The sequence below is a fragment of the Equus przewalskii genome, chromosome 2 (genome assembly GCF_037783145.1).
Source record: "Equus przewalskii isolate Varuska chromosome 2, EquPr2, whole genome shotgun sequence".
Taxonomy (NCBI): domain Eukaryota; kingdom Metazoa; phylum Chordata; class Mammalia; order Perissodactyla; family Equidae; genus Equus; species Equus przewalskii.
Genome location: NC_091832.1, coordinates 89,927,444 through 89,943,188, shown reverse-complemented (window position 1 = coordinate 89,943,188; position 15,745 = coordinate 89,927,444). Strand labels below are relative to the sequence as shown.

At 40.0% G+C, this 15,745-nt stretch overlaps 1 protein-coding gene across 49 annotated transcripts in view; it reads left to right on the top strand.

Annotated features, from left to right (window-relative positions):
- The window catches only part of IL15 (interleukin 15), a 121,972-nt gene that overhangs the window by 35,300 nt on the left and 70,927 nt on the right, over window positions 1–15,745 (top strand). For 5 of the 49 annotated variants that reach the window (XR_011537134.1, XR_011537133.1, XR_011537137.1 and 2 more), the window contains exon 1: window positions 4,898–6,820. The exons of 12 other annotated variants lie outside the window; for them this stretch is intronic. Coding sequence is in view for 2 of the 37 variants with exons in the window: in XM_008517298.2 (XP_008515520.2) it covers window positions 6,815–6,820 (6 nt within the window). In the remaining 35 variants the exon portion in view is untranslated. Of the gene's footprint in view, window positions 1–4,897; window positions 7,309–8,317; window positions 8,533–11,962; window positions 12,103–15,745 lie in introns of those variants that run through there. 32 more of the 49 variants (XM_070609003.1, XM_070609024.1, XM_070609011.1 and 29 more) reach the window with 22 other exon arrangements.

Below are 15,745 nucleotides of genomic sequence, written 5' to 3'. Positions count from 1 at the left end.
TGTGTAAGATGAGCATTATTTTAGAGGCTGACCTGGTGGCATAGCAGTTAAGTTCACATGGTCTGCTTCGGTGGCCCAGGTTTCACTGGTTCAGATCCCGGGTGTGGACCTACCCACTGCTCATCAAGCCATGCTGTGGCAGGTGTCCCACATATAAAAAATGGAGGAAGATGGACATGGATGTTAGCTTTGGACCAATCTTCCTCAGCAAAAAAGAGGAGGATTGGTGGTGGATGTTAGCTCAGGGCTGATCTTCCTCAAAAAAAAGATTGACATTATTTTTCCTTAATTGTTTAATAGAATTTGCCAATGAAGCCATTTGGGCTTAGACTTTTCTTTGTGGAAAGGATTTTAATTATGAATTAAATTTCTATAATAGATATAATTTAAACATTCTATTGTGTGTGTCAGCCTTTGTAACTTGTGGCTTTCAAATAATTTGACCCTTTAAGTTGTTAAATTTATTGCTATAAGTTGTTTTTAATATATTTTTTAATTTTTCTTTTATGTCCATAGTGTATGTAGTGATTTCTCCTCTTTCAATGTTGATATTGGTAATTTTGTATTTTCTCTTTGTTCTTGATCAATTTAGCTAGAGAGTCACCAATTTTATTGATATTTTCAAATAAATAACTTGTTTTCATTGATTTTATCTTCCATTTCAGCTCTTATCTTTATCTTTATTGTTTCCTTCCTTCTCTCAACTTTGTATTTTCCTCTTTTTTTTTTTTTTTTAGTTTCTTGTGGTGGAAGCTTATACTATTGTTTTCAACCTTTTTTATTTGTAATATAATATTGATAACTATAAATTTTTCTCTAAGAAATATGCTAGCTTCATCCTTCAAGTTTTCATATATTTTGTTTTCATTATCTTCCAGTTCAAAGTATCTTATAATTTCCTCTGTGGTTTCTTCTTTAATCCATGCTTTATTTAAAAGCTGCTTGTTTAATTTGGAAAATTGTCAGAACACACTTTGCAAAGCTGTTAAACACTATTCTTGTTTATATCTAGGACATAGCCATACACGAAATATAAAGCATGAGTAGAAGATAGCCTCCAGGAGCAGGTCAATGAATATATATATATTATGCTTTCATATTGTATTATATATATGTTTATATAGCTATATATAAAATAAACTCTCATAAATCTAAATAAAGTAATTAATGTGTTTTTGAACTAGATTTTGATCTATAAGGTCAACCTTAAAAGACTGTTCAGAATAGTATTGCTAGTGCATGAAATCCTCTTTTGGTTGTATTTAAACTCCTTCTCCCCCTCTACGAAGTACCAAAACATTTAAGATTATATATGTATATCCCATAGGAATATAGCAAATTTGGCTTCATTTCAGGGAGTCATTGAGATCCAAGATGCAATGGCATAGATGTGAAGGATGCAGCTTCAGAAGAAGAGCTGTCATGATCATATAGGTCAGGAGGGCCTTTGGTTGAGGACATCACCCTTGATGCAGGACAAACACTTATAAACATAATAGAATCTCAAAGCATATTAGTCACAAATAAATAAAAGAATATCACAAAGAATTACTATAATATGCATTATTAAAGAATATTAAATTCTTCTATAAAGAACGAGAAAACAATGAGATCGTTATAGCTCCTATGAAGTGTTAATCATAGTAAATGAGCTAGTAGTTATTGAGATATGAGCAAAAGTCATAGGATGTGTGTTAGCTCCTGTGTCTCTGATACAGCAAGCAGGTATTTCGGCCCTAGGTAGCTTCCATCTGTGCACTCCCATCCTTATTCAAACCTCAACTTTGCTCTTCATCATCCCACCATCATCAGAGAAGGATGATGTAGCAGAGAAAGAGAGAGAGAGAGACAGGGAAAGAAGTTGTACAAACACTGTATAACTCAGGATTTGGGTAGGGAGGTCCCTCTCCCACTTGTACCCTACCCTAAGTGTGCTAATCTGGTACCCTGTCTCTTTTCTTTTGCTTCTTATTGTGAGTTTTAGATTGACTCAATAAACCATGTTGTTTGGATATCTTAATTTGGTGTGTAAGCTTTTTTGCTATGATACTTCCAGAGTAGTAATTGGAGGCTACCATTTCATCAAGGTAATTTCCCACACAACAATTACCATAATAACAAAACGAGTGATACTTTAACCAATGATTATGAGCCTTCTATTGGTTTGGTTGATACATGTCAGAGTGCTTCTGAAAATTGATTTTGATAAACATTTGGAAGAAAGTTTAGTTAAAAACAATAAAAAGTGATTGTAGGATTAAGTATACACACAAACCACAGAATTAGGTTTTGTAAATTATCAAATTATTTCATGAAACTTACAAAGAGCTACTATGTACATACACATATGTGTGTAATATCTATGCATATATGTACATGTATACACATATATACATAGACAAATATCTGTAAGTCATCAGATTTTTATTCTAGCAAGAATTTAAAACTATAAAATGACAGGTAAAATTATTTTTCAGCAAGAATTGAACAAACATTTATTGAGGGCCTGTTTCCAACCACAGGGTCAAAATCAAAATCAGTGTCAGTTTAACTTTGTTGAGATAGACATTTTATTGGTATTGACTTTGGTTCAGACCTTTTTGTTAAAGCTATTACATGTTGTAAAAAATGCATAAATTTAAACTATGGAACTAATTCAAGAAATGTGTTATTTTCCATATGTCAGCAAGTATATGTGACGAAAAGTAAAATCCCTTTTTACAGTTATTGAAATAAAATGCCAACACAATTCATATTGTGTACATTGATGATGTACTTTCATTATAAATCTAAGTAAGGTAGTTAGTGTTTTTTTGAACTAGATTTTGATCAGTAAGGTCACCCTTAAAAGACTCTTCAGAATAGTATTGTTAGCACCTTAAATTATCTCTTGGTTCTATTTAAACTCCTTCTCCTGTGCTCCTAAGTACCAAAACATTGAAGGTTCCATATACTTTTAAATACATTAAAAACTAAGTATATTATTATTTAACTGTTTTTAATTCATCTCCAGCTTGAAACTAGGTGTCCTTCCTCCTCCTTTGCCATGGGTACCCTCTGACACTGCAGTTCAAACAAAATCACCCATCTCTAATAGGAACTGGCCAGAATCTGTCAGCTACTAGTTATGCTGTTTCTAACCTGCTGCCATGCTCTGCCAACCTTTGTCAGTCACTTTATTCAAATAACCTATGTTTGTAGCAGGACTACAATGCCCATGACAGTTTCCCTACAGAAACACAATAAGCTCAGGAAACAGAAATTCAAGGGAACTAATGAGTTTCCTCCCTGGTGGTGGCAAACGAAACTGGACTGACAGATACAGTCAATGGCTTCTTTCTTAGGAACCCTTTCCTCATGAGCCCTTTGTTTTAGAAGCAATGGAAAGTGGTTATCAGTTTAGAGGAGGCAGAGAGTAGTGTGTGCACTCAAGCCAGACTACCCGAGTTCAATTCTTGCTGGGCCACTCAGTTACATGTGACCTTAGGCAAGTCGGGTAATTTCTCTGGGTCTTGGTTTCTCCATTTGTAAAATGGAGATAATTATAGTCATATCTCATAGCACTGCTGTGAAAATTTAATGAGTTAACATTTGCACTTAGCAAGTACTTAGGGACACACTGTAGGAACTATAGATATATTAGCTAGTATTACTGTACCTCTGAAAAAGCAGCAATTTAAGAAGCTCTTGAAAACTTAAGTAATCTTTAAGAAGAAAAGTATTTCCTCTATTGTTAGGATCACCAAAACAACAGAGGTGGGGAGCAACCTTTAGGCAAGGCTGCATTTCAGGAACATTTTAACCAAAATGGAAACTCCAGGGGTCCTGGGCCGTGTTTTTTCAAAGACCAGAAGATCAACCTGTTCTTGGCCTGTGGTTTCTTCCCAGGAGGACCATAAATAAGGTCACAGCCATGGACTTTGAACGCTAAATCAGATAAGCTGACTTTTAACTTCTTCCACGTAGCCTCAAAAGCTATAGAAAACATTTATCAGTAATTTATTTTACAGACAACTGCCCACTTGGCAAACATTGTCTTTGGAATGAAAAATCAGATATTAAACATTTATTAAACTATGATTTTATTGTTAATTCTTTGAATTCAAAGAAAGATTATTACAGTCACTTCTGCGAGGTTTAGTTAATTTTTACTGCTTTCCATGTTATAAGTTCATTACTTATCTTAGGGCAGTTTCAAATTATTTCATGAATCTTGGTCTTTGTTTTTAATTTATGCAGTGGAGTTTATTTGTTCATTGGTGTGAGTAATTTTCAATATCTTGCCAAACAGCCTGTGGCAACTGAAAATACAAGCAGGATATATTAGACTTTTCTGTTTGAGCACAGGGCAACAAAAACAAACTATGCTGAAAACCCACCTTCATTGACTTGTAGGCACTTACATAAATAACTCAAAAATCTCTTTTTTCTGTAATTAAGAAAATAAATTTGACCTACATATTTGGGAAACAAGAAGTAGAGCAAAGCCTATCATGACTTCGATCATTTTTAATTTCATTGTATTGTTGTTTATGTTATCTCTCCAATCTGCCTAAATGCTTTATATATCATATAATTCAGCCCATCTTGTTCCAGAACTTACATATATTAGAAGCTTGATGGGGGGCCGGCCCAGCGGCGCAGCATTTAAGTTCGCATGTTCTACTTCTCGGCGGCCTGGGGTTCACTGGTTCGGATCCCAGGTGCGGACATGGCACCGCTTGGCACGCCATGCTGTGGAAGGCGTCCCACATATAAAGTAGAGGGAGATGGGCACAGATGTTAGCTCAGGGCCAGGCTTCCTCAGCAAAAAAGAGGAGGACTGGTAGTAGTTAGCTCAGGGCTAATCTTCCTCAAAAAAAAAAAAAAAAAAGAAGCTTGACCAATATTTGTAGACCAATTTTATTATTTTTATGTAGTCAGACTGTACTTTAAAGCCCAGCTCTATGAAGAAAATTCCCTTGAGTTTCATAGTGTTGTGAAAACCTCTCCCAGTAGCTCAGAACACTCTGTGGTGGCCACATGTTAAAAGGGTGCTGTCAGACATTGAGGCCTGCCAGTTCTGGGGACAAGTGGAGCCCACAGGCTGGGAAGCCTCAGCTAAGAACAACTTCCTCTGGTGCTCCTGGGCAGCCCCAGCGCACCAGGGATGTGATGATGTGTCCTCTGGCAGCAGCCATATCTGGCTCTTCTAGTTGGTGCTGAGTGTGGCCAGTGATGTGCCTTACTCTCTGGCCAGCTACTTCAGCCGAGAGCTGCAGGGCACACAGCACTGACAAGGAGGCTGAAGAAGGCATGGGAGGAGTTCACTTTACAGGAGTCCAAGAAGCTCTGCAGCAGTCTAAAGTTGGGGCTGGAGACACAGATCCACTTCTCCCTTCCTAATCTCTATATTCACATATGCATACGCTTTATCCCTTTTGTGGTTGCTATCTCTTTTGCAACAGAATCCAATCCAGCTGCTGGCTTGCTTTCACAACGCATGTTCATTCTGTAAACCAGAGCTTCAGCATATCGCTATGACTAAGTCTGACCGGATTTGAAACCATTGGCATTATCATGAGAAAATTCAACACGACATTGTCTTGGACAGAAAAAATGATTGCTTCATTTCTTTAAATATAATTTCCAGTGATGGTTACATTTTGAATGGTTGTAAAAAAGTGTTTTTACACTTTGATAGCTCACTTATTTTGTTTTGTCCATAGAGACTATCTAGAGCTCAACTTTTTCATAAAAATAGGAAGATTTTAAGAGGAACTTTATGCACATTTAATATTTAAATCACTTCTAATATCTTTCTATTTTATTTTTAACATATATGCTCTGAAAAGAAAACACAGTTAAATGTTTTACCAAGCTTAAGGGAGTCTTATCATTTTTCTGTGACATAATTGAAAATGAAACATCTTTCATTAGGGATTTGCAGCGATTCCCGTGTGTGCCAGGTTCTCCCCAGAGCTTCCAAAACTGAGCACGAGGCCTTTTCTGACTGTGTGGCATGGAGATCACTCAGCCTCAAAGAACTCAGTCCCTTCTTTCAACTGTAAAATACTACAATAACGTTTCACATGGTCCCATTTAATGTTTACACTCGACTACGCCCTAGACTGGAAAAGTGATCCGCAGACGGGTTTATTCCTTCAAGTTCACCCTCCGTGCCAATTGCCTGGGACAAAGCAGTCGCCCAGGTGTCTTCCTCCAATGTTTTTTCTAGTAAGACTTCAAGGCCTTCCTTCTTCTAGCCTGCGCGGCGAGCCAAGGGGCTGGTCTGAAGTAGCCTCCCATCCCGATTCAACACATTTTTCCCTTTCCCCTGGGCGACTTGGACACGCACCGCGCCTCGGTTCCCAGGCTTCGCTGGGGAAGCCGGCGTGTCAAGCTGGGAGCCGTGATCGCGGGGGGTGGACTCCGGGCCATCTCCTCGCGCCTCCTCTGCAGGAGGACCACCCTCCTGCTCCTGGACCACCCCCCGCTCGCCCTCCAGGTTCTGCGCCCCTGGGCGTCCCGACTGTGGCGGACACCTGCCGGGCGTCCCAGCCAAGGAGCAGGGAGCTGCGTGCGACACCTGGGGCAGTCACCAGGAGCCGCTGCCAGCCCGCCCCTCCCCCAGCCTCCGCTGGGGGTGTTTATCTTCGCCTCTGTTGCTCTTTCTCTTTCACTTTTCTTTTCGCTAGGGGTTGGGACTCCCCGGGTTCAGGGCGCCCGGGGGAACCCCAGCTGACTCGCTCGCTGCCGTCTATAGAAAAGCCGAGGCCCGGCAAAGGAGCCCGGCTGCGCTGCCTGCCGCCCCCGATTCTGCAGCCCGGAGTCCATGGAGGTACAGAGCTCGGCTTCTCCGCTTTGAGAGGGGAGGTGGTGGTGGTTGAAAGGGCGATGGAATTTTCCCCAAAGACTTCGTATCGGGCGCCTCCCAGCTCCGGCCGGATCCACCCGTTTCACCCGACCAGCTGCCGGTCCGGCCGCCCTGCCCACTTATGGGAAACACTTGCCAGCGACTTCAGTTTTCGGTTGCGCTAGCTGCAGAGGATTTTTCCCTTCCAACCCTTTATTCCTCTCGTGGGCTCTCCTCGCTATCCTCTGCTTCCAGAGGAGCACAGATTGCTCGTCCACCTGCCGGTCCCGCGCGGCTCCCCCGTGCGCTCCGCTCTTTCGCTGTCGCTGGTTGCGGGCGGGGGGCGGGCGCAGGCGGAGAGCGAGGAACCTGCGCATGGCTGCCCTCGCCGAGCTGCCGTTTCGGAAAAGACTCGGTCTGGCAGCACAGAGCGCTGAGTTCTGCACCTGATCGAGCTCAGAAAGGTCAAGAAGGTACTGCAGCTCCCCGCTTCTTCCCTGGCTCCTCCAAACTTCCTGCCTGCCAGTGCAAACGTGTGTGCGAGCTCGCGTGTCTGTGTTCAGTTTTGTTTGCAAAATCAAATTATTCTCTTCTTTGATCAGGACACTTGTCTTCCTAGGGAGAGGAATTTGCAGGAATGGTCACTGTTTGGCAATCAGGTCTGGGTCTCTTAGTTCCAACTCTGGACAAGCCACTTATCTCTTAGAAAAGCAGTATTAGAAACCTGGAAGAAATGCAGGAGATTGTAGCACAATAAAATCCTTATTCAAAGTGGCTTTAAATGAAAATCTAGTTAATTGCTTAAAGTGTTTTGAGACTGTGTGTTACCAGGGTCTTCAATTCATTTAAATTGTACTATGTAATTCGATGCATTTAAGATTTTGTTAACTTCAACATATGTATAAAGCAAGGTTGTTCTTAAATGATGCTTATAATAGATTCTTAAATAGGGTGAGTCAGGAGTTTCAAAACTGGAAGTAAAGTGGTTGTCATTAGCGATTTTCCATTACGTTTTTTAAAGCTCCTTTCTAATGTTATGACACAGCTAATGCCATCTACTTGTAACTGATAGGCATCCTCATCTTGCTAGTGTGCCTAAAGAGGCTTTATTGACTTGATTGAATAAACAGATCAAATCTGTATAGTTACAGCATGCTGCTGTGCAGAGCCTGCAAGGTGAACTATTCCACTGAAAGCATCAAGGTCCCATATAGCTTAAATTTTAAACTCCTGTCACTTTATTAAAAAGCGGTGTGGTCAGCATGGTAGACAGAGGGAAGAGGTACAGAGGAAAGCAACATAAAGATAGATAAGGGAAAGAACTGAAGACAGAGCAATAACCACTTTAGATTTAAAAAGTGATGAAAAATTTTACATTTTACTTAATAAAGTTAAGAAGTCTCAGAAAGTTCTGAAAGTTTGTTATGATTGTGTTTTAATGTCGCATCCTTACATTTCTCCCTCTCTTTTCTCCTCTCAAAGTTTTAGTTATACTCAGAGTGACTTTTCCTACAGTATCACCTACTCTGTGACAGAGTGACAGAGAGGGGTTTGATTGGCCGCTGGTCCAGAACCTCTGATAGGCAGAGTGTTCCCATGCTTTTGGATTCACTGCTCCCTGTTGATTTGGGCTGGGAACTCCAGAAGCTGATTTGAAGCTATAGTTCTCGAATTTGGAATTTTCCTGCAGATTACTGGTGGGTTTAAGAAAAGCAATTTGATGCTTTTTGTTTTAATCCATGAGATTAATATATAAATGTCAACAGCTATATCACAAGACAAAATATTTGTCAATGAAATGCATGTTTGTAAACTTCTTTGGAGGATAGGGGAAAACAGTGATTTAAAGTTTATTGAAGTAGAATTTGATAATTGAAGGATTTTAAGCCCTAGAATGTTCTGCAGCTCAGGTTTGCTGGCTCTGAGTGGGCTTGAGGAAGACTGTGAATGAAGCTCGGAAATGTTGTGTGTAAGTGGATTTTTCTGGAGAAAATATCAATAACTCTAATCAGTTTTTTTTTAAGTGACTCTTGGACCCAAAACAGTTTTTGAAACATTTTAAAACTTAGAGGGCTGTTCTTTTCTTCCTGTCACTCTTAGAGTTTACTGTTAAGTTTCATTCATTATGTAACTATTCTTTTGAAGGTTAGTTAATGATAATACAGAGAGTACTGTCTTTAGGCCCACAACTTGACTTATGGGAAATAATATGAATCATAGCTAACACTTGCTGAGTTCTCATTATGTGCTGGAGTTGTTCCGAGTATGTGTGTATTTTTAAAAATGGTCATAATAAACTTATATGGCGGTATGGACTATATTTTACAGCTGAGGAAAGAGAAGCATAGAGTAACTAAATAACTTCCTCAAAGTTACAGAGCTAAATAGTGGTAGAGCTGGGATTTGAACCCATTCAGGTTTAAGAGCACTGGTATTTATGAAAGATGCTACTATCTCCATAGAAATATTTCCTACAGTTTGACAGTGACAATCAACCACTCTTCATTTTGATGCTGAGTGTTATAATGCTAGAATGTTGGTCTTAAAGTATTGCTTATATGGTACTTGTGTGATTGACATTATTAGTTATATATTTAAAGATTATCTTTTTGATCAAATAATATTCACATGAGCGTCTATACGTATTTAGTTCCTTGGAGACATTTCTTTTGTGGTTCCCAAATGTAAACATTTGTCTAATTTGCATCAGATTTTGCAGATAGAGCTTGACAAGAATAGTAGACAAATGTGGATTGATCTATATGTCTGTATCCATTGATCTACATGTCTATCCAACCATCAAAGGAGAAGGCTGGGGTTTGTGGAGAGATCAAAGCAGAAGAATTTCCCATTATATCACAACTGAGGTGGTGCAGTAAATGATTGGGAAGTCCCCTTTTCAGAAAGATTTGTGGTATGAGGGTTGGCAAGAAACCAACTTATTTGTTTAGGTTAATATTAATTCTTAGATTTATTTACTTCGTGATTACAGATTACTGCATGAGACTTTTGAGGTTAACATTTCTTAAGTGCTTGCTGCTATCCTCTGTGGATAGATTGGATGGAAAAATTCCATAGGGGAGTTGAGAGAACATTTGTAGTTTTAGCCAGTACTGGAATGTATTCACTACTATTTAACAGTGAAATTTACCAATTAACTATTATCAATTATATATATTTATTACTTTATGTCAAAGAATGTTAGCATTTTTTTTAAGTTATTCAGTGCTGGAATCAGAAATAGGAAATAAGAGGTTCTTTGATCTCAGTTCAATTCAACAATGCTATCTGTATGCATTTTCTATCTGGAGGCAGGGTATGTGTATCATCTATTTTGCAGTGTTTTATCCTGCTCTGAGTCTAGGATGTCTTGTAGGTCATTTTTAGAAGGCGGAGCACTGTATATCGACCACAGAAAAATGGATAAAAACGTCTGAATGCCTGTTAGCTGATCATCTTTGAACAATACATAGTTGTTTCTTCTCCAAATGCTAAGGTTCCTCCGAGGACGGACTGGACGTAGAGATGATCAAGAGAATAACAGAAAGTAGTTGTCAAGTAAAAGAATTGAAACTGAAAATGATCCTAAAAGAGAAAAATATAATGTTTGTAAGATTGAGTGGCGGGTGGGGGGAGCTCTGCTTATCACAGTGACACACGAAAGGAGCCCAGTGACACTTTCAATGATCCCCTGTATCATGTCATTTTCTTCGCTGGACATTTTGCTCATCTGCCTTCCAATAGAAATTTAAGAAATGGAATACCCCTCGAACACGGTCACCACTGACCTCAAAAGTGTTCAAATAATTACTCTTAAATTGAAAATTTTACAGTTAGAAATTTTAGAATGTATTTTTTCCAACTTTGTTGTTCTTACTCCTCAACAAAAAGAAATATATAAATTTAAATTTAATTTTTAAAATAATTTTATTGTTAAAAATTATTCTTTATGGTATTTTAAATATTAGTACACAATTAACCAAAATTAAAATTGTGTGTGTGTGTGTGTGTGAGGAAGAGTGATCCTAAGCTAACATCCATTGCCAATCTTCTTTTTCTTTTTGCTTGAGGAAGATTAGCCCTGAGCTAACATCTGTGCCAATCTTCCTCTACTTTTTTGTATGGGGTGCCTCCACAGCATGGTTGACAAGTGGAGGAGGTCTGCACCCAGAACTCAAACCTGTGAACCCGGGCCGCCAAAGCAGAATGTGAGCAACTTTAACCATTCAGTCATGGGGCTGGCCCCATAACTCATTTACTTTTCGTAAGTAATTATTAGGCATAAAACTAAACTGTATTGGAAATGTACGTCATAGACATAGATGTGGGTAGCATTGATATCAATATTTTCATAAAAGAAGGTTTTTTCCAATTGCACCTTTATTAGGCACCCTGGAGAGGCAAGCCACATGATAAGATTCTGGATGGGGGCATGATATATGCCTTTCTTTGGTAAAATGGGAGAAGGGTAATTATGAAAGGGGAAGTGGGAAAGGAGAACTTGCTAGAAATTTGCTTGCCTCAGGCATATTTCAGGCATATCACTTATAAAAAGAGCTTCCTAAGGAAATAGTGGATCTGGAAATTGGTTCCTTTAGAACTCTCTATGCCCATACAGACCTTGGAAAGTCGTGGGTTCCCCAGGGGTGCCTGTTCTTCACTTTGAAGATCTCTGATCTATTTCAACCTTACCACTCACCCCATACCCTTGGTTTGTGGATTACCATGACACATTGTGCTTAAAACAAAGTGTGAACGGGGGGCTGGGGAAGGAGTTGGAAACAGTTAAGAACAAAGTCTGGCTGTTGCAGAGGCTTCCCACTGAGGACAGTGGGGATATTGGTTCCAGCCAGGCTTGGGGACTTGGATAGCCTTTGCAGCTAGTCTTCTCTTCCAGCCTCAGCTCTGGTCACACTTCCTCTGTGTCAAGAGCTTTTCCTTCTCATTCCTTGTTATCCTTCATGTATCCTGCTCAAAATGCCCACCTTCTATAACTTTTGCTGCCCTCCTCTACTGCCCAGGCAGAATTATTTTCTCCTTTATGTGAATTCATTTGGTGCAGTCTACATTCCCCTATAATAGCTTTTACCTGTGTAACTTTATCTTATTATGTGTCTGTCTCTACAGTTACATTTTGAATAAAAACATGACTATGTGTCACGTGTATCCAGCCAATGGTTGGTCACATAGTTGACTTGTGCTGACTTCAATGAGAGTCAGTTACAGCATTCAGCAGTTTGACAGCTAAGCAGAGGAATGTAAAACAGGTAGGAAACATAAGTAATACAGCAAAAATAATGTTGGGATATTATAATAAAAACAGTATTTTGGAAAAGTTAGTCTGGGGTAGGATTTATTGAAGCAACAACAGATTAGAGGTAGGGGAACCAGCCAGAAGTCATTGCACCCATTCAAGTGTGTAGTCTCATTCCTATTGTCTACTCAAGGACATAGTCCTAGTAATTCCTTCTTTCTCGGCATCATCAATTTTTCTCCCTCTCTAATGAGTCTTTCCCATCACTATGCTGCCATGCTATAATTTTTCCCATTTAAAAAAAAAAAAATACCTCTCTTGACCTCATGTTTCTTTCCAGCTATGACCTGGTTTTTCTGTCCTCATTTTATAGGAAAACTTTCAGAGTCAACTATATTCTGTCTCCAATTTCTCTCTTCTCATTCTCTCTTGAACCAGCCAGGTTGTCATCCTCACTACCCCACTAAAAATGCACTTGTCAGAAGTACCAAGAACCCCCATGTTAAACTCAAGTGGTTAGTGCTTGCTTCTCTTCCTCTGTGCCCTTTTGAAAGGACCTGAGAGCTTTCAGCCCATCCTCCTCTCCTTAATTTCCTTTTACCTCACCAACACCTATTTCAATCTCTTTTGCTGGCTCCTTTTGTCCCTAACCTCTAAATACAGGAGACTGAGGGCTCAGTCTTTAGGTGTTTTCTCTGTCTGTACTCACTCCCTTTGTGATTTCATCCAGTCTCATGGCCTTTAATGCCTTCATATACTGATGATTCATCAATTCATATCTCTAATCATGACTCTCCTGGAATTCCAGACTCATATCCATCAATCTGTTCAACATCCTGATTGGATACTAGTGCTCATTGGTTTCCTGACTTAACGTCCAAAACTGCTTCTCCCACTTGATGCCAAGTCCATTCTTTTAGTTACATAGATAATCAATCAATCAATCAATCTTGGAGTTGTCCTGAACTTCTCTTTTTCTCACATCCCACATTTAATCTGCCATTAAATCTTTTAACTGTGCCATTAAAATATATCCCACATCTGACCTTTTCACTACTTTGAGTGCTGCCACCTGAGTCCAAGCCACTGCTGTCATGTCTCATGGTATTATTGCAAGAGTTGGTCTCCCCACTGCTACACTTTCCCCCTAACCCCCGCCAGTCTGTTCTCAGCACAGCATAGCAGCCAGAACGTTTCAGTTATCTGCCCTTCTTGCAGTAAACAAACAAACCCACAAAACAAAAAACACCCCAGAACCAAGTGGTTTAAAGAACAATATTTGTTTTTTGTTGTGATTCTGCAGTCTGGGTTACGCTCAGCTGGTTGGCTTCGCTTAGGCTGCTGGGGATGAAACATCCAAGGTTTCTTCCTTCATGTCTGGCCCCTCAGCTGGGCTGGCTGGAAAGTTATAGACGCCTTGTCTAGTTCTTTCTTTTTTTTTTCCCCCATAAACATTAGCCCTTGTTAGCAATGTTTGAAGAACATTGCTTCTTGCTCATAGAGAATTAGGGATCTGGAGATCTTTTGGCTGTCCCTTTTGTTTAACTGGTGGTGCTTTTTATTTTATTTTATTTTTTTGTACACTTTTCTTATAAGCCTTGGGTGCTTCCTATACATTTTATTGAGGTTCGCTCCATTAGAAAAAGACATACCCACAAAACTTTTAAGACAGGCTTCTCTTTACTGTCTACAAGTCAGAATACTGTAGAAGTTCTGAAGGTTTTAGAAGCACTTTTGTCTTGCTGACAGGTTATAGGAGGTGCTACCTTAAATCTTATAAAGATCTTGGTGAGAGATCTTCCAGCCACACACTTAATTTGATCTTTAACCTGAGAGCACGTTGTACTAATAAACTCTGGATTTAATCTTTGGCCTAAGACTCCTTCTTTCTTTGAGAATCTCTTGCTGCCTAGAGAGGCAAGAATGACGGTGCTTTATTTTCCAACCTAGCAAGTCCTGGGTTGAATAATTTCCTCTAAATTCTGCTGAAAACTTTAGTTCATCTTTCTCTTGCTGTAATTAATCCTAGGCAGCTAAAAGAAGCCAATTATCACATTCAAAAACCTTGTTAGCCAGGTCCACGAGTTCATTAGATACATTTTCTTTCTTCCTTATTATTGCAGGGGACAGTGTTGCCAAACATCTTGCAACTATATAACATGAGTTGCCCTCTCTCCAGCCTCCAATAATTTTGTCACTGCCTTTCTAGCCTTCACTAACAGAGTCCTTGCTGTCTTCAGGTGTCTGCCCACCGCCTGGTCTCATATCAATTTCAGTGTCAGTTATTAATTGCTACGTAATAAACTACCCCCAAATTTAGGGTATTAAATAAGAACCATTTTATTTGTCCAAGGTTCTGAGGTTAAAAATTTGGACAGAGGGGCTGGCCCCGTGGCCGAGTGGTTAAGTTCGCGCGCTCCGCTGCAGGCGGCCCAGTGTTTCGTCGGTTCGAATCCTGGGCGCGGACATGGCACTGCTCGTCAGACCACGCTGAGGCAGCGTCCCACATGCCACAACTAGAGGAACCCACAACGAAGAATACACAACTATGTACCGGGGGGCTTTGGGGAGAAAAAGGAAAAAATAAAAAATCTTTAAAAAAAAAAATTTGGACAGAAAACAGTGGCGATGACTTGTCTGTACTTTACAATGTCTGTGGTTTCAGCTGGTATGACTCCAAAGATCGAGGACTGTCTCTGTTGTCTCAAGACATTGGGTAATATATATGGAGTTCTACCTGTTGGCTGCTTCTTTTGTTCTCCTCCGCTTGGTCTATCCACATGACTAGATTGAACTTCTCACAGCATGATGGCCTCAGGATTGTCAGACTCCTTACGTTGCATCTAGCTTCCAGAAAAGCAGAAGTGGGAGCTGCAAATGCTCTTAAGGCCTCAGTATGGAATTCCCAGATGGTCACATTTGTCTCATTCTAGTGGTAAAAGCAAGTCAGAGGGGCACCCCAGATTCAAGGGGAGAGGACATTGACTCCACCTCTTGATGGAGCGTGTGTCATACTTGTTTATGGAAGGCAGGCATTGATTGATGGCTGCCATCTTTGGAGATTACCTGCCACACATTGTGATCTTGTTGAAACATTAATTAGGTCATGCCATTCCTCTATTCAGATCCCTTCACTTCCTTCTCATCTCCCTCCAATAAAAGCCAAATTCCATTACAATGGTCAATGCGGCCATAAGTGATTTTTACCTTTATTATACTACTTTTCCCTTAGCTCACAGATTCAGTCATATTGACATTTCCATTCATTAACCATACTGCTTTGCTCTGATCTAAGGGTCTTTGAACTTACTGTTCCCCCTGTCTAGAATGCTCTTCCCTCAGATATGGCCCTCTCCCTTACCTCCTTCAGTGCTTGGCTCAAATATCTCCTTGCAGTGAGGTTTTCCTGACTGGTAACCTTCAAACTGCACTCCCACCAGCATTCTCTGCTTAAACTCTTCTCCAGACACCTCTAACTATCTGACATACTATAGCTTTATAGCACCCTACCAAAATCTTAGGGTCAGATGTGTTTGGAATTGAGATATTTTTCAGATCTTGGAAAGGTAATTGTTATGGACTGAATTGTGCCTTTCCCCTACCCTCTTACTCTCCATCCATGTGTTGGAGATTAAGCTTTCAGGAGATGATTAAGG